The 19,195-nt window shown below is 23.1% G+C and overlaps 5 protein-coding genes across 7 annotated transcripts; 3 read left to right on the top strand and 2 right to left on the bottom strand.

Annotated features, from left to right (window-relative positions):
* Window positions 1-35: 35 nt before the first annotated feature.
* Window positions 36-6,346, bottom strand: LOC108553713 (bleomycin hydrolase). Of its 3 annotated transcripts, XM_017908733.1 has the most exons (5): window positions 6,176-6,346; window positions 4,998-5,311; window positions 4,084-4,911; window positions 3,571-3,793; window positions 36-99 (listed from the first exon to the last, which is right to left on the bottom strand). In XM_017908733.1, exons 1-4 carry the CDS (start codon window positions 6,183-6,185, stop codon window positions 3,578-3,580), a joined length of 1,368 nt encoding a protein of 455 aa, XP_017764222.1. In that variant the 5' UTR covers window positions 6,186-6,346; the 3' UTR covers window positions 36-99; window positions 3,571-3,577. The 3 variants fall into 3 exon arrangements, with proteins under 3 accessions (XP_017764222.1, XP_017764223.1, XP_017764221.1); XM_017908734.1 differs by lacking the exon at window positions 36-99 and having other exon boundaries at window positions 3,465-3,793; window positions 4,998-5,308; XM_017908732.1 differs by lacking the exon at window positions 36-99 and having other exon boundaries at window positions 3,465-3,793.
* On the top strand, window positions 1,719-2,697 carry LOC108553715 (uncharacterized protein F58A4.6). The gene is made up of 3 exons (XM_017908735.1): window positions 1,719-2,095; window positions 2,184-2,298; window positions 2,440-2,697. The coding sequence occupies exons 1-3, from the start codon at window positions 1,719-1,721 to the stop codon at window positions 2,695-2,697; spliced, it is 750 nt and encodes a 249-aa protein (XP_017764224.1).
* Window positions 6,347-7,347: 1,001 nt separating the features above from the next.
* Window positions 7,348-10,684, bottom strand: POLDIP2 (DNA polymerase delta interacting protein 2). The gene is made up of 6 exons (XM_017908743.1): window positions 10,494-10,684; window positions 9,974-10,129; window positions 9,791-9,890; window positions 9,145-9,486; window positions 8,171-8,376; window positions 7,348-7,462 (listed from the first exon to the last, which is right to left on the bottom strand). Exons 1-6 carry the CDS (start codon window positions 10,586-10,588, stop codon window positions 7,348-7,350), a joined length of 1,014 nt encoding a protein of 337 aa, XP_017764232.1. The 5' UTR covers window positions 10,589-10,684.
* Window positions 10,685-12,836: 2,152 nt separating this feature from the next.
* Window positions 12,837-16,056, top strand: LOC108553737 (glutathione synthetase). Its single transcript, XM_017908761.1, has 6 exons — window positions 12,837-13,468; window positions 13,571-13,977; window positions 14,045-14,437; window positions 14,956-15,175; window positions 15,263-15,620; window positions 15,895-16,056. Exons 1-6 carry the CDS (start codon window positions 12,837-12,839, stop codon window positions 16,054-16,056), a joined length of 2,172 nt encoding a protein of 723 aa, XP_017764250.1.
* Window positions 16,057-16,896: 840 nt separating this feature from the next.
* On the top strand, window positions 16,897-18,761 carry LOC108553709 (required for meiotic nuclear division protein 1 homolog). Its single transcript, XM_017908727.1, has 5 exons — window positions 16,897-16,907; window positions 17,000-17,142; window positions 17,661-17,880; window positions 17,968-18,325; window positions 18,600-18,761. Exons 1-5 carry the CDS (start codon window positions 16,897-16,899, stop codon window positions 18,759-18,761), a joined length of 894 nt encoding a protein of 297 aa, XP_017764216.1.
* The last annotated feature ends 434 nt before the right edge of the window (window positions 18,762-19,195 follow it).

Raw genomic sequence — 19,195 nt, forward strand, 5'->3', positions numbered from 1 at the left:
GTTGAATATGACTGGTCGGTTAAAATTTGGGAAATGCCAATAACTGCGCTGATGTGTAACGCGCATAGTGGCGCAAAACATGTTTCACATTAGCATGAACTGTAAAACAAAATTTTATTTAAATAGTTATCACGTATATTCTAATAGTCTATTATTTAAATTATGAACAACATAAAAAATAATACTTTGTAAGTACTTTCAATTTTTATTTGTATTACGATATTTTACTCGTATTACGATAACCTTTCTTAAAAATGTGTTACGTAAATAGTTAGTTGCTTTACAATATGGATAATATACTTAAAAATGAATAAATATTTATTCAATGATTTTTCCTATTCGTACAATGTTACAATGCAAAAATACGTTTGATTAATATTTTCATATATTTTTAAACAAAAATACACACCAAGACTAAATTAATTAATAAATATATCACAGGAATATTTTGGAATAAAAACAAATTGAAAAAATATATAATATGAAAAGCAGAAAAATATAATTAATTGGTAACTGTTCTACATTTGTCATTTTAATTCAATTTTTTCAACTTGACATTATATAAAAATGTATAAAATATATACTAGAATCTATATAATATCATACATAGTGACATATTGAAATATATTTTTACTTATATATAATAACTAATTAGTGATATTCTTTACATAATAAATTACACAATGCATAAAAGCGTATTATTTTCCTGATAATACTAAATCTCAATTATGTTTTATATTATTAATTACATGCACATATTTCGTTATTATGTTGATGCTTCACATACAATGTTAAATAGCCAATCAGAATGCTTCGTTCAAATGACAAATAGCTCAAATAATAAAAATAATGTTTATAACAACTCCTTTGCTAATTAACTTTTTCCTTTTCAATGTAATAAATTTGTTAAATCATTTTGTCATAAGTGCTATACTAAACATTTTATCTTTATTGTTATTCTTATCAATACATTGTCACGTGTATATAGTTCTTTTTCTTAAACTACATTTTTATCAGAGAAAATATAATTTAATCGTTTAAAGTTCGTATGAAACCATATATTTTAATTTATCGTATCTAGGAAATTATGTAGTTCGTATATGAGTAATAAAAAGATCAATATTTAATGTTTTAAATATATTATTCATTGATATTATCACGAACGTATTTATCAATGGAATTCAGATTTTATAGCAGTTGCAAATAAATGTATAAAAATAAAATTACTGTTATTGACGTTATTCCTGCTCAAAATTACATAAAAAATATTAATTAACCGTATTGAAAATTAATGTAAAGATATATTATTTGAACTAGCTTCCTTGATTTTAATATTATTCCTACTATCTTCTCATCTTTACCACACATATGTGGAATCAATTAAAGTTCTAACCTCAAATTGTCAACTCAAAAATTTGTGTAAAAAAACAAATCATAATATAAGCTAAGGAAGTAGTAAAGGTAGACAAATTTTTACTTAAAAAATTAATATCATTTTCTTGATTGACAATAATCATTAATTTTACTCATGTACATTATATAGATAATGTTTATAAGAACCGCAAAGTGTTAATCAAAATGATATTTGTGATAAAATATTTTTAATATGTATCATTTATACTATTATGATTAATTTGATGTTGGTATAATGGTATCGTATACAACGAGACAACATTGTCATATACCTAAAAAATCATTTATTTTACGAAATTAAAACAATGAATAATTCGATAAAATTAATTATATACAGAGACAGAACAATTTTCGACAGCATTATTGTCACACCTTATTGTGTAATTAAATATGAACAAAAAATAAGAGAAACTAAAGGTACACATCAAACAAATATTAATGTAAATAGAGACAATGAAAGTAATGTGATACAAACAAATACGATTTCTTTAAACAAAAAGGGATTCAATGCCTATGTTGTATCAGCGTATGTTACATTATTAACAAATTCACAAGTATATCGGGAAGCTGCACTTAAAAAGTTATTACAATATGTAGCATATAAATCTTCAAATAATTTAATTTCTGAAATGATCTTGATAAAATTACAAATGCCAAGAAAACAATTCTTAGATTATAAATGGTAAGATTTTAACTACTGATTTAATCATAATTTTGTTTATTAATGATAAATTAAACTACGAAACAAAATATGATCTTTCTATTTCTAGGAATGAAAGAATAACACAAATGGTAATGGAAAGGAGAGAAGTTGATCATATTATGTCTTGGTTATCTACTTTAGGTGGAGCATTTTCTGCTTTAGGAGAAGAATTTCAACACTGTGTAAATTTTGTTTATTTATTGATAAATCTATAACATATATTAAGAAATAATAGATTGCATTTGATTATCGTACATTTAATATTTTAAATAAGTTAGGAAATAATGTGTAATTTATATTAAACATAATATTTTTTTGTACAGGCAGAAATGGCTGGAAAAATTTCTATAAAACAATTTGAATTAGCGCTTCGTCTCAGAGATCCTCTTTTAGTTGCTCGTTGCAAACTATATACTGCCTTAAGTTTAATTCAACAAGGCCAGTTAAAAATGCCAATAAAGATAGTAAGGTGTATTTATAAACTTTCTATCAGTCAAAATGACATTCGTTTGCAAAACATGTGTCAAGGAATATGGACAAAACTTAAATATTGTTACAAGGTACAAAAAAAATCTATTTAGTATTAGGTATAAAGCTATTTAGTATTAGTTACATCACATTTTTGAACATAGTTTAAAATTGAGTAAATTAAATTTGATATTTATGTTCGAAAATAAATAATATGTATAAAATATTATTTCCAAAGATTGATATTTTTTGTAAATAATTTAAATAAGGGTTAAAATATAATATTACCCTGTTAAATTAAAAGTAATGATTAAACATATACATTTCTAATATTTTTATTAATCTTAAAACAACTGCTAATTTTTTTCTTCAGTTTACAATCATATAAAATTGAAATATAACATGTAAATATGAATTTAAATGCTTAATTTTCTTGTCATTTTGACATACTTTAAATAAATTTCATAATTTTTTTCAAGTGTATATATTTGAAACATATCTAATAATATATTTTAATTTCTAATTTTTTTTGGTTTCTTTGTTTGCCGCGCGCGTGTGTGTCATGAAATATATATTAACTTAAATACTTAAATGTATGACATTTGAAATAGTAAAAATATAAAAACTAAAACAAAAATAATTATTGATAAGTAATATATCTAAACTATAAATTAAAAACGAAATTATACATATGATTACATTAAATTTTGAGAACTATGTTAAATATTCAGTTTTAATATTTCATTAATTATATTAATATATATTATATTACACCCAAAGTGGTGGTAGATAATCCAAATGTCATAATTCAACTTTCTAGTATTATTGCTTACTTATTGTTAATGAACTATAAAAGCATTGAAGTTGTAATTTACTGTGTTTTGTTGTACCAATGTGTTTAAAACTTTATTTGATGTTCAATTTTTAATGTTATATACACACTTTTGTTAACTAAAATATTTCATCTTGAAGTATTTTAAGCTTACATTACTATCAGAGAGCAAGTGTACCCATAGGATCCCATGCAGGTAAAGTAATAGGTTCTTGTTTAAATACATCCAAAATGTCAGCTGGTACTAACTTTTTATCAATTACTGCTTCAAAAACAAATTCAGAAAACCAATCGGCTGTTAATAACAGATATCCTTTTAATCCTTGATCATCTCCCCAAGAATTCTCTACTCGAAATTGTTTAATTTTACCTTGATTCTGAAATAGAAATGAATTATAATAATTTATAATACAGAGTGCCTTATCAACAAGCAGTTATCTAAATATCTCATTTATTTTTACTAATATTGAAAAATGTTTATGACATAATTTAAATGACTTAAAAAAAGATGAAAGAATTTCTTTTTAATTTTTCAAAGTTTTAATCAAAAATCACATTCTACCTATTGACACTATATTTTGTAAGATATTCTCAATATATCATAGAATTGATAAAGAAATTATCAATACATTTATATAAAAGTATCGATCAAATCTTATTAACTTACATCAATTGAAACAGCTGTAAGTGCCATTGCATGAACCATCATAGAATCTCCATAAAGTAATCTATCTGCTTTTGTAAGATTAACTTGAATATCAGTTCCAAACATTAATTCAAAGTCATATGCTTTCAAATCTTGTATGCCTTGTTTAGCTACTAATCGTTTGTTTACATCACATCCAAACCAAACAGGCTCACTTTGTTTTATACTTTCTGCACATAATTTCATTAACACTTCAACTGGTTGATTATTATATAGTGTAGGTCTCCCACCCAAAACGTTTCCTAGACAATCTATGGTATATAGTTTCCCATATGGATTAGATGGTCTTGGATCTGTCACTAAGCATACTTTGTCATTTACATTATAATAAGGTTTCACGTGTTTTTCATAAAATTCTAGTGGTGTAACAGGTCCAATACAATTATAATTCTTTGACTTGTCATAATATTCCCAAGTAATTGTTTTTGAAGGTATGCCTAAACAAATACCAATTATTCGATAGATTACAACCATTTGTTCCAGAATTTGAGCTTCCAATTCTTCATCTGTTGCATCACGAGATACTAAGCCTCTTAGAACTTTCGAATACTCTCTTAATTTACTTTTCAAAATAGTATTCATGCGTGAACTAGATTCGCAATTATATGACTCTGGGAAACAGACTTTAGGAATAAGACCATGTCTATTTACAAGATTAACAAACATATCCCATTGTCCTCCATCACAAGTAGGATCATGTAGTAAAAATGATACTAACCGACCTTCTACAGTTTCATTTCGTTTAGCAGTTTTTACAATATTGTGCAAAAAATAATTACATCGTTCAACCTGTATAATAAAAAATATAAAACATACATTTATAAATACTAAATACATATACATACCACAAAATATTATCTATGCGTAATATTAACCTTATCCCAAAAAAATAAATACGCTTGACTAAATTCAAATTCATCCAAATTGTATTGCTTCATAAAAGCACATCTTATAATGTTTAAAGTGGAAAATATCCAACACCGACCAGAACTCTTTTGATTTGTAATAGGTTTTCCTTCTGTTACAATCTTGTGAGTGAATACATGTTGTGTTTCTTGCAAAACTTTTCGTGAGACACATGCATCTAAGGGATTAGCCCTTGTGCATACATTTTGTGCCAAAACATTGCGTTTATCTTCATAAAACTTTGCACGTAATTCATCTAGAATTTCTTGTGTCAAAACACCTGCTGTTTAAAAATAAAATTAATATAGATAACCTGAATTATAAACTGTAACTATTTGTAAAATGGAAAAATTATGTCATAACAAAAATTAAAGATTTTGTATTTTATGTACATTCAATTTTTAAAAATAAATGTTTAATTTAAAGTTATTTAATTAGCATTAATATAGATAAATACTTTTTATAAAGTTGTTATAAATAATATATATAAGTTTGTATAGTTCTAATTTATATCATATAAAATTTTATTAAAAATGAAGAAACAAAATTATGTATCATATGTAATGTACCTAAAAAAAGTACAAACTGAAATTAATTATAAAATTAATATTAGAATAATATTGTATCAAACGCATTTAGTTGTATTACTAAACTATTAAATTTCAGATTAGGTATAAAATTATTAAAACTTTGATAAGTAATAATATCAAACAGAAATACATAATAAATATATTACATTGCATATTTTTTAATTAAAATGTAGCAAATGGTATTCTTAACTTAACAGAAAATATATATGTAAAAATATCTCGCCAAAAATATGTTTTTAGTTCGATTAAAATATTAAACATTCCAAAGGAATCTGAGCTATTTCTCAGAAAAGATATTATATGACTAATCATTTCGCTGAATAATTAAGGCGTTGCCACGAACTAATTAGCTTTACTTATTTTAGAAAATAAATATTTTATTAGCAGCAATGTAACAATAGTTAATAAGGATAGGGAGTGGCTAAGCTAAATATTTAACGAAATTTAATGTTTATTGTAATTTAGAATTTAATTTTTCTAAATTTGTACTGAATAAATATTATATCGGAAAAAATAGGAAAATTAAAAATATAAATATAAATAAAAACGCAACTTACAAGCAACCATCGTGATGTGTGAATTCTTCTTGCTTTAACTGCAATGGATTTAAGAGTTTCCACCAAGTAGTATGCGAAGTTTAGAAATCATGAAAGTATACTACTTTTGTGCATGCATTCCACTCGTTTGATAGACGAAACAAGAAAGATAATGTTATCTATGTGTTACATTAATTTATAAGCTTTAAAACAGATATAAATATTTACACAGAAATTCTATTTGCAAGTTTCTTTAAATAATTATATTGTAAACCAATCAAAAAGCGAATATTCATATTTAATGGAGAATGACTAAGGCTTTTACAATATAAAGATATATTTTATTATTAATGCGTAGTAATTTACGTTTTGTAAAATAGTAATTTAATAATGTTTTTTATAATAATAACGTAATTATAAAATGTAACTAGTATATTTTCATTCAATATATAAAAAAATATTATAATTATTACCTTAATTTATTCGAATACATTAACAATTTATGTACTTTTTAATCTTAATCTTATTGCTAGAAAAATAAATTTTTAAATGTCTCTTTTAAATAGCTTGTCATTTCTGAATTATTACATTTGTTACAAATAATTGACATTCGGTTTTTCGAAAATTTTAATTTCATTACAATTTTAATACAAATTATTGTTCAAATTAAATAATTCATTTCATTTCTCTTAGTTTTGAATAATCGCGATCATTTTTAATTAATTAAAAATCTTATTACATAAAATTGCAAAATTTCTTTTATAAGGAATTGCAATCAGATAATTATATATGCAAGTTATAAGTTTAATAGACAAAGTCTAACAATTTGATATTGATTTTGGATAGGTTCATAGTTATTTAAAAATTATATATGTTTTATTTTTGAAGTAATTACAGGATATAGGATAGATATATTTATACATTTATATTTTATTTGCAAACTTATAATTGATCTTATTTAAAATAACATATTAAAATAATACAGAAAACCTATTTGTCATAAATTTACTATATATCAAAAACTATTACAAAGCTTAAATTCTACTCATAGCATTTATAATCAAATATTACAACCAGCATAAGTATTACTATGTAAGTAAAAATCACATATATTATCAAGTTTATATTGTTCATCAATTTTTAGTATATCAAAATAATTATAATCACTTCCCATATGAGATTACATAGTTTGATTAAGAATTCATATTCACATTTGTTGGTGGTTTTTCTACTTTTGATTCCAAAGAAAATGGTGGAATTCTACAATCAAATGCATATCCATCTTCTCTTTCCATTCTGAATGTACCCCTAAAATAATATTATAATTTTATTACATAACAACACTTAACTGTATCATATGCATTATAATAAATAAGATTCAAGTCATATAACTAGTAATATGACCAGAAAAACAATGATTTCTTATAAAGAAAAAATTCGAAAATATAAAATAATATTTATTGATATAAGTCTTTTTTTCCAGAAAATTGAATTTGGAAATTGTTTGAGGTAAGCATGCATTTAAGTTCTGATTGTACAGAGCTCTTTCAAAGGTACACTTCTAATCATACATTATTAAAAAAGGTAACAAAAACAATAGTGGGAAAACAATTACTTTTCCAATATTGAAAAATAGATATCAACAGAAACCTTTATTTTTTAAAAGCTCTACAGAATCAAAATTTTTTTAAATGCACACAAACCTTAGAAGTATTCAATTTTCTCAAAGATAGGTCTTCATATCATATAATTTTACTTCAGATTTTCGATTTATTATTTTATCAAGAATTAATTTTTGCAGTACTTTCTCAGTTGTGCCACTCTTTGCAAGACATTCTGTCCAAATTAAAAAAGAAATTATGGTTTGTTAAATTCGAATAAGAAGATAAAGATCTATGTAATTTGAATATTTATAACATATTACAGGAACCAATATAATGTAATATCTATATAATATACAAAGACTAATTTTCATTTATAAATGCATAAATAGTCAATATTAATAAAAGTACATACCACATATGCCCACTTGCAGCTTGTAAACTAACGTGACTACTATATTGGAAAGCAGGTAACATTTTTGATAAGACAGGTTCTTGACCAACTACGCCTCGTCCTCGAACAGTTTCCAAGGTACCAGAGAGACTAAATATCCTCCAATGTCTTTCACGTAATTGTACACTCAAATCACCCAAATTTTCCAAACGAATACAATAACGCCACTATATATTTTATATAATAAGTGTAGAATCATATCTAACATTTACTTCAAGCCTAGCCAACTCACAACTTCCAACACTTTAAATGAATTTAAGAAATCAAATTATTTAAATGAAAAATATACATTTAGAGATATTAATTTAAAAGCCATGTGTAAATAGATTGGTATAACACTGGATTATTTTTATTTTCTAAATATTGTTTTATTCAATCTAAAAGCAATTAAAAAGAAATCTCTACAGATGAGCCACATATTAGATAATAATTAGAGTTGGCCAAACCTGATTTACATCTTACATTATATAGGGTGTTAATAAAGAAGCTTAAAATATATACAGTAGATGATACACTGTAAACTGAGTAAAAATTGATAACATAGTTTCAAAACTCTCTTATTTTTGACATATGAATAATTTTATACATTAAGAATGTTTTTCAGGCTATACTACGTAACATATGCTGAACATGTACTTACAGAATTATACAGTGTTAAAAAGATTTAATTTTTATTGAGCTATTTAACAAGCATTTCAGATTTATTAAAATATTTTTGAGTTAAACCACTATTAGTAAAGAATACACCGTATTTTTTAAGTATTTCATAAAAAGAAATTCAATTGATTTAAATCAAAAGAGAATTACACATAGTAAAATATGTCATCTATGACACAAAATCATTAATAATCAAAAACAGGTGATTTTTTAATTTAATTTAATTTAATTTTTAATTTTTTAATTTTTTTAAATACTTTATATGTTATAATACATACCCAATGAGCAGCTGTTGTTTGACTTCCTCTATAACCCATATAAAATGGTATAACAGTAACACGAACATTTTCAGTAGTTTCTTTATGTACATCTGATAATTCCAACCATGAATGATTCTTTTTTTGCCATGCTCTAAGGGTTTCTTGTGCAACAAAACATGGTTCTTGATTTGGATTATATACTAAGAATTTGTCAAAAAGTTCATGTTGCAGTGCAGTCTTTTCATTTGTAGTATAAGGTAAAACATCTTCATGAGCAACATAATCTAATCCTGGTACTGTATATAAGCTATGACTGCTTTCATGATTACTCAAAAATGTTACAGCTTCTGTTTGAGCACGCTACATATGTAAATATACAAGGAAGATTTATAATTTCTTTTCTTTTATATGTATAAAAGGATGTACTATTTTAAAAGAATAAAAGTCTAATTTTTAGAGTTTTGTATTTTTTTACAGTTTAGGATCTTAAAAATATCAAAATATAAAGCAAAGTAAGGTAATGTAATAAGCTAAAGTTTATAAAGATTTCAAGTTTTTCTTTATATGATAAAAGCTGATATAAAAGTGATCTTAGACTAATTCTAAGTAGTCTTAGCTAAAATATCTTTTTAATACATTATTATAATAGTTTTATAACACTTACTATAAAAGGATAATCTCTTTGGTCAATTAATACCTGATAAAATGTGTGAGTTCTACCTTTTACTTCTTTTCCTACACTATTATAGTGATCATTTGTATTTCTAAAATTAAATAGAACTTTTAAATAATTTATTAAATATTTATTTTGTATTTTATAAAATTACTTATTCAGTTAAAAACTTACCCTTCTCTTTTATTTGGTATATCTCTATCATAAACTCTTGCTGTCCAAGGAAATAATATAACACCACGATAACCAAATACTCTATGTAGAATTAATTGACCAGTTTCATATTTTCCTTGTAATTTTGGTGTTTCCAATTTTCCTACTTCTGCCAATCTGTAACATAAACTTGTTTAGTATATTCAACAGACCAATTTATTATTATAGTATATGATAAGTAATGACAATATAAAGTAACTTAGATTTTATATCTTTATTAATAAGTATTTAGAAATCTAAATTCTATTATTAGTTATTCACTAGAACATCTTTATTTCATATTTGTATTTTTGGATATTCAAGATTTTAAATGAATAAAAGTATCTTTAAAGAGAAAATCTGTATAATGTTAAAGAAAACATATTTATTAATTTAATTAGGAAGCTTCCTCTTTCATACATATATTTCAAAACAGCAAAATATATTCAGTATTCTCTTTTATTTAATTCATACATTTAATTTGTTATGAAGTTTACATTACCTAATATGTCTTACGTGATACAAACAAATTTTTTTCGGTGCCTTAAGGAAATAGCATTTTAATTTGCAAGTAACAAGATTTCGCGCAAGTTCCATACTTTCTTGACAAATATTTTTAATAAAATACAAATTTTTATTTAGATTGTGTTATACTGGATCGAAAACACATGATATCTTCTTGACATTTTGATAGTTTTTTACTACGTTACAACAACGAAGATCATGTGTTCTGTCTAGATATGCATTTAGAAAAAAGGCAGGTTCTCATGGCAATATTAAAGAAGTAGATTAAAATTTTTCATTCCAAAATTATAATGGTACACATACCCATTAATTTATCAAATTTAACTGAATTACTATATAATGATCTTTATTTATGTACAGTATTTAATTTGTTTATTTTCATTGGAAACATCTTTAACAATAATAAATCACTAAAGAATTTAAATTCAAAATATAAAATGTAATTGTAAAAGAGAACAATACATATTTCATTAATTATAAAGTTACATACAAATTGAATGTAATGAATATTTTTATAATGTTATAATATAAATAATTTTAATAGAAACAACTTTATTTTATATAAAAAAAATACCTTAATGTGTATATACATAATGTATAATTCCTTAAAATGACATAAATTTTTATCTATTATAGATAATATTTTAAGATTTTTCATAAGAATAGTCACATTTTTAACAATTGTGACAGATATATTTTTAATAATCTTACATTTCAATAGTAATTAATTTAATTTCAAATATTTATTTTTCTAGACTTTAATGCACTTAGGTATTTTGTGCTTATACAGTATACACGTGCCTGTGTTGCTGTAGGGAATTGTAAAACCGCAGTTATTTACTTATAGGAAAAGTGTTATTACTCCCATTATTATAAATAAAAAGTATATATGAAATATAAGAAAGTTTCATATTTATTTTTTCATGCTTGCTTAATAATTAATAAAGAAGACTGTTGAATACATTTTGTAAAATGAATTACACAATACAAAAATGCACTGCTTTAATATGTAGAAACAACATTAACTTTAATATTTGTAGAAAAATTAATGCTAATTTCATATCATATAACCCCGTATTACTAACACATGCATTTACAACAAAAATCAGTTTACGGTTATTTCATAACAATTTACCAAATACTAATAAAGCTCAATTTGAAAAAGATAAATTTATGTCAACATTATTTTCGGATAAAACTGAAAATAATCAGTCTGTTAGTCAATTAAAGAAAAGACTCAAGAAAAGAAAATCTTTATCTAACAATGAAGAAACTAATACTGTAAGTAATTACTATAATTTTCACAAAAATTATTGACAAATATTGGAAAAATGTGAAATTTAATAATAAAAAGGGTAAAATGCTTATGTTTAATTCAATTAAAAAATAATAAAAGGAATAATATAATAATTTCATATCAATCGTTATTACTTGATAATTTATAACCAAAACAAGAAAATATGAATTAATGTTCTGTTCTCTTATAGGCATATATTGTGAAAGCTATGTCCACTTCAGAAGAATATAACTTGGAAAATTTAATACAAGGTCTCATTGAACAAAAGTTATATATGCCTAGCAGTATAAATACATTAACTAGTTGTAAGTATATAAAAATTTCTGAATTTATTTATTTGATCTTCTATTAAACTTGTTTTTAATAAAACAAGGTTTATTAAAACAATTTAAAAAAAGACAAAATAAGTACTAATTATAAAATACATAATACGTATTACTTTTGTGTAATTTAGGTATTGAAATCTATTATTTTTAAGTTATTTTTAAATATTTAAATCTACTATAAAATTATTGTTTAATGATATAATATAAATGTACAATATAAAATAATAAAAAAAAGGAAGACAGGAATAAGAAACTTTTAATAGTAGAATAAGATTTGTAAGGAATGTCTACATCAAATCAAATAGAATGTTTAATGTAATAATAAAACAATAATTTTCAATGAAAGATTTTTATCTAAAATATTTGATGTATTTTTATCATAGTAAAATATATAAATATGTAATATAAATATATGTAGTATAGAATATAGAATATACTCATAAAAATAATCTTTGAGCAAATGTTTCATAGTATTAATAATAAAGTGAAAGATTTATTTATATACATCTAACAAGGGGAATGTCAAGACTGAATCTTGTTAATTTTATTGAAATTTGACAGACATAAAATAGACATAAAATTGTAACTATATATGGTCAACCAATTTCAAGAAAAATGAGTATAAAGCTTAAAGCTTATTTAAGATCTATGGTTTAAAAGATTTTTTTTAAACATCTGTATTAAAAAAGAATTAACTATGGAGTTAGTACCTTGTTTACCTTCATCTAAAAAAGAGATTGAAGAATTAATAGAGAAAGCAAAAGATTGGGCTCTTATGCATGGTCTGTGTATGAGATCAAAACAAGATTTTGAGAAAAATGTCCTACAATTTGCACCATTTATTCTGATGCCATCTCCATTTCCTAGGAAAGAATTTGAGAATGCTTGTCAAATTCAAGTAGTTTTAAATGTGCTTATACATAGGGTTGCCCAGGATTACAATTTTTTAAAAGAAACTTTAAAAGAAACAATTAAAGTAGATAATTTCACCAAAGAATTATTTGAAATTTGTAAAATTGTAAACATTGAAGGGGGATCAGCACAAAAAGTATCTCTTGCTATATTGCGATCAGACCTAATGTTGAATACAACTTGTTCATGTAAAAATATAAATAAAAAATGTCTTCCACATTGTTGTTGGAAACAAATTGAAATAAATACAATTGCATCTGGCTTTGGGTGGTTAGGACCTGTTTCAACTGAATTACATAAATTTGTATTAAAAGAACTTGGTTATCATAAAGAAATAAGAAATCTTCCTGAGAATAATGCGTTACAAATCATATGTTCAAGTATGGTTAAAGCATGGAAAATATATGGAAACCAACAGTATGTTTGTAACTAATTTTTTTGTTAACTTTAAAATTAATAGATTATAAACTATAAAAAAATATTTAATTAAACATATATTTAATACTCAATTTTTTGCAGAGCAGTAATCTTATTTGTTGTTGAAGATGTTACATATAATATATGTGATCAACGTTTCCATGAATTTGAAATTAGGAAACAAAATCCAAATATCAGAGTTATTCGTAGAAATTTAACACAATTAGCAGCTACTGTCAAATTGAGTTATAAAAAAGAATTGACAGTAGACCATTATATTGTAGCTGTAGTATATTACAGATGTGGATATGAACCTGGACAATATCATACACAAAATGAGTGGAAAGTAAGATTGTTAATAGAAAGATCATTGGCAATTAAGTGTCCTACTATACAATACCACTTAGCAGGAACTAAAAAAGTTCAACAGGCTCTTACAAAGCCAGGTGTAATTTGTAAATTTTTAAAAAATGAAGAAATATGTGCAGAAATCAAAGAAATATTCAGTGGTAAGCAAATTACTTTATTATATACAGTATTGGAACATAAATGAAACTATTATATTTTTTCATATAGAACTATATGCATTAGACTTTGATGAACATAGAGATGCTGCTGTAGAAATGGCAATTACAGATCCACATCATTTTGTACTAAAACCTCAATGGGAAGGAGGTTGCAATAATAAATATGGATCAAATATAAAATATTTCCTAGAATCTGTAAAAAATAAGCAAGAAAGAGTAGCTTGGATTCTTATGAACAAAATTTATCCTCCAATTCACAAGAGTTGTATGATTAGACCTGAAAGTAATATAAAAATAGAACTCCAAGAATTAGTTTCTGAATTAGGGATATTTGGTGTCATAATAGTCAATGAAAATAATATATTTGTTAATAAGCAAAATGGTCATATGTTACAGACAAAGTTGTCTACTGCTAATGAGGGTGGTGTTGTAACAGGACAGGGTGCATGTGACAGTCCATTTTTAACAGATTAAAAAGTAAATTTTTCTAATATTTTCGATAATATATGAAATAATATTATACATGGATTGAAGATCTATTTTACTACAAAAATACATTAAATAATTAAACATTATTATCTGAAATATATATATATTTCTCACAGATAAAAAATTTAAAAGGTTTAATTATTTTTATTTTTCTTTCTCTTTTTTTTAGTTTTATTTTTATATTGTCATTTTATATATATATTTATACTTTTGGAATAATATTTATTTTTTTAAATGAACATATTAGTTATAAATTTATCTAAGATAAGTTTTATATTTAATTTCTAATTTTATATAGTAATATTATTATTACATTTTATTTAAATAAATAATAATGGTAAATATCTATAATATTACATATACTATAACAAACTTGTGAAATATAGATAATGATACTATATGATAGTTGGTTTAATATAAAAAGCTAAACAAATGCTATTTTATTGTTTTTTATTTATATGATTCTTGTAGCTTTACCAGATGTTGTACATGCTGTAGCAAAGTATGAAATAAATTGTGAACCAAGAGAAATTTTCTTTTTTCGAAAAGGTACCATAGTAATGTGGAATATTTCTCAGCTTGAAAGTGAAAATATATTAGAATTTTTAAAAAAATATGAACAAAATCGTTACTTGGAATATCTTGTGCAATTGGAGAGTGAATCTATGTGTTATAGTTATGCAGACACTGGGTAATATTTTAAGAAATTAAAATTGTATTATCCTTATAATGTAATAACATTTATTGCATTTTTATTTATTCATAAAATATTTTACAGGAAAAAAAATCATATAAAAAATGGTACCATTATTTTAGCTTTAAATGCAACTAAGTTAGATAAGTATACATTTTCCAATGCAATGGCACAATCAGTTAAGTTAGGTGTATGGGAAGCATCTTTAGATGATTATATAAATTCTATAGAATTTGTTGCTGAAGATTTAAAAACTGGTAGAAAACTTAGAATGACTAAATCTGAAGTATTAAAAAAACAAGGAGAATTATTTGCATTGCGACATTCAATTAATTTAAGTTCAGATTTATTGGATACTCCAGACTTTTATTGGGAAAGGGAAGATATGGAACATCTTTATCAAGAAACTTGTTCATATTTTAATATTGCAAAACGTACAAGAGTAAGTTATAGAAAAATTATTGATTTGTCAATTTCATTTTGTATATAATGTAAACCTATATGCAGAGTATGTTGAAAATCATACTGAAACAAATAAAAAGTAATATCTTCCGCAAAAAGATTTATATTTTTTTTAATTGTTTTGAAAACTAAATATTACTTTTATATAAGATATTAGCTGTTTTCCAATATATTCTATTTAGTGTATGAAGTATAATATAGTACATAAAGTTCTCTATAATATTCTATATATTACAATTGATTCTATTTTGTAGGTCATAAATGAAAAATTAAATCATTGTGTGGAGCTTGTGGGAATTTTATCTACACATTTAAGTGATCGCCACCATATTCGTTTAGAGTGGATGATTATTATTCTCATTATGGTTGAAGTTATTTTTGAGATACTACATTACATTGATAAATATCTTTCATAATATAAGTAAAATAATGAATCTATTAATTTCGAAATGAACTAAATAACAATTGATGCTATTTGTAATGAATTTAATTATAAAGAGCTAAGTAAATATATTGAATAAAATATATTTTATTTATATTATATATTTATTACTAATTATTTTTTATACGAAACTAATTATTTTGTAATATTTTTTACTTTTTGTTTCTTTAATATTATACATATCTTCAATTATATTTTATTTCAGTATCTTTTATGAATGATTACATAAATTTCTAAATGTTGAATATCGCTAAAATTAGAATATTATTTAGATTAAGTAATATGTAATTATGAAAAGAAACATATTAAAAGATGAGCTTCAAAAAAAGAAAAATTTTAATAAAATACAAATTCTTCATTTAATAGAAAGCAAAAAGATAGTTTTGTTCAAATTTTAATTGAAATTAATAAAATTCAGATAGTGTCAGCAGCTACTAGGATATAATACTACTATATATTAATATATTAGTATACTAGTATATAACATGTCAATAATTGCAATAATTCCTTGAACAAGGAAGCACTTGTTTACTACTTAAATTTATAATTTTTTATTGTATTTATGATTATAATTGAAATTTAATTAAGTAAAATTCTTAAAAGATTATCAATGCGATTTTTTATTTATTAGTAATTATGAATGCAAGTTTAATTTCTTTCTTGATATTTTTCTTTACTGTTTAAATATAATAGTCTGTTCATATTTCTTATGAAATACATTTTTCATTTTGTATTTAAGGTAAATATTTTTATATAAAAAATTATTTTTTTTAAATTATTTAATAAACATAATATTAAATAATCATCTTTGTGTATGATTGTGCTGTACGTTTTGCGTATTCTACATGTGTACACAAAATTTAGTATTAGGAACGATAGTACTTTATTATTTGTAAATGTTATATATTATATATTAGAACAAAATTTCGGTTACAACTATTAGGGATATTTGGTGTCATAATAGTCAATGAAAATAATATATTTGTTAATAAGCAAAATGGTCATATGTTACAGACAAAGTTGTCTACTGCTAATGAGGGTGGTGTTGTAACAGGACAGGGTGCATGTGACAGTCCATTTTTAACAGATTAAAAAGTAAATTTTTCTAATATTTTCGATAATATATGAAATAATATTATACATGGATTGAAGATCTATTTTACTACAAAAATACATTAAATAATTAAACATTATTATCTGAAATATATATATATTTCTCACAGATAAAAAATTTAAAAGGTTTAATTATTTTTATTTTTCTTTCTCTTTTTTTTAGTTTTATTTTTATATTGTCATTTTATATATATATTTATACTTTTGGAATAATATTTATTTTTTTAAATGAACATATTAGTTATAAATTTATCTAAGATAAGTTTTATATTTAATTTCTAATTTTATATAGTAATATTATTATTACATTTTATTTAAATAAATAATAATGGTAAATATCTATAATATTACATATACTATAACAAACTTGTGAAATATAGATAATGATACTATATGATAGTTGGTTTAATATAAAAAGCTAAACAAATGCTATTTTATTGTTTTTTATTTATATGATTCTTGTAGCTTTACCAGATGTTGTACATGCTGTAGCAAAGTATGAAATAAATTGTGAACCAAGAGAAATTTTCTTTTTTCGAAAAGGTACCATAGTAATGTGGAATATTTCTCAGCTTGAAAGTGAAAATATATTAGAATTTTTAAAAAAATATGAACAAAATCGTTACTTGGAATATCTTGTGCAATTGGAGAGTGAATCTATGTGTTATAGTTATGCAGACACTGGGTAATATTTTAAGAAATTAAAATTGTATTATCCTTATAATGTAATAACATTTATTGCATTTTTATTTATTCATAAAATATTTTACAGGAAAAAAAATCATATAAAAAATGGTACCATTATTTTAGCTTTAAATGCAACTAAGTTAGATAAGTATACATTTTCCAATGCAATGGCACAATCAGTTAAGTTAGGTGTATGGGAAGCATCTTTAGATGATTATATAAATTCTATAGAATTTGTTGCTGAAGATTTAAAAACTGGTAGAAAACTTAGAATGACTAAATCTGAAGTATTAAAAAAACAAGGAGAATTATTTGCATTGCGACATTCAATTAATTTAAGTTCAGATTTATTGGATACTCCAGACTTTTATTGGGAAAGGGAAGATATGGAACATCTTTATCAAGAAACTTGTTCATATTTTAATATTGCAAAACGTACAAGAGTAAGTTATAGAAAAATTATTGATTTGTCAATTTCATTTTGTATATAATGTAAACCTATATGCAGAGTATGTTGAAAATCATACTGAAACAAATAAAAAGTAATATCTTCCGCAAAAAGATTTATATTTTTTTTAATTGTTTTGAAAACTAAATATTACTTTTATATAAGATATTAGCTGTTTTCCAATATATTCTATTTAGTGTATGAAGTATAATATAGTACATAAAGTTCTCTATAATATTCTATATATTACAATTGATTCTATTTTGTAGGTCATAAATGAAAAATTAAATCATTGTGTGGAGCTTGTGGGAATTTTATCTACACATTTAAGTGATCGCCACCATATTCGTTTAGAGTGGATGATTATTATTCTCATTATGGTTGAAGTTATTTTTGAGATACTACATTACATTGATAAATATCTTTCATAATATAAGTAAAATAATGAATCTATTAATTTCGAAATGAACTAAATAACAATTGATGCTATTTGTAATGAATTTAATTATAAAGAGCTAAGTAAATATATTGAATAAAATATATTTTATTTATATTATATATTTATTACTAATTATTTTTTATACGAAACTAATTATTTTGTAATATTTTTTACTTTTTGTTTCTTTAATATTATACATATCTTCAATTATATTTTATTTCAGTATCTTTTATGAATGATTACATAAATTTCTAAATGTTGAATATCGCTAAAATTAGAATATTATTTAGATTAAGTAATATGTAATTATGAAAAGAAACATATTAAAAGATGAGCTTCAAAAAAAGAAAAATTTTAATAAAATACAAATTCTTCATTTAATAGAAAGCAAAAAGATAGTTTTGTTCAAATTTTAATTGAAATTAA

The sequence above is a fragment of the Eufriesea mexicana genome, unplaced genomic scaffold (genome assembly GCF_001483705.2).
Source record: "Eufriesea mexicana isolate 0111107269 unplaced genomic scaffold, ASM148370v2 scaffold12690, whole genome shotgun sequence".
NCBI lineage: Eukaryota > Metazoa > Arthropoda > Insecta > Hymenoptera > Apidae > Eufriesea > Eufriesea mexicana.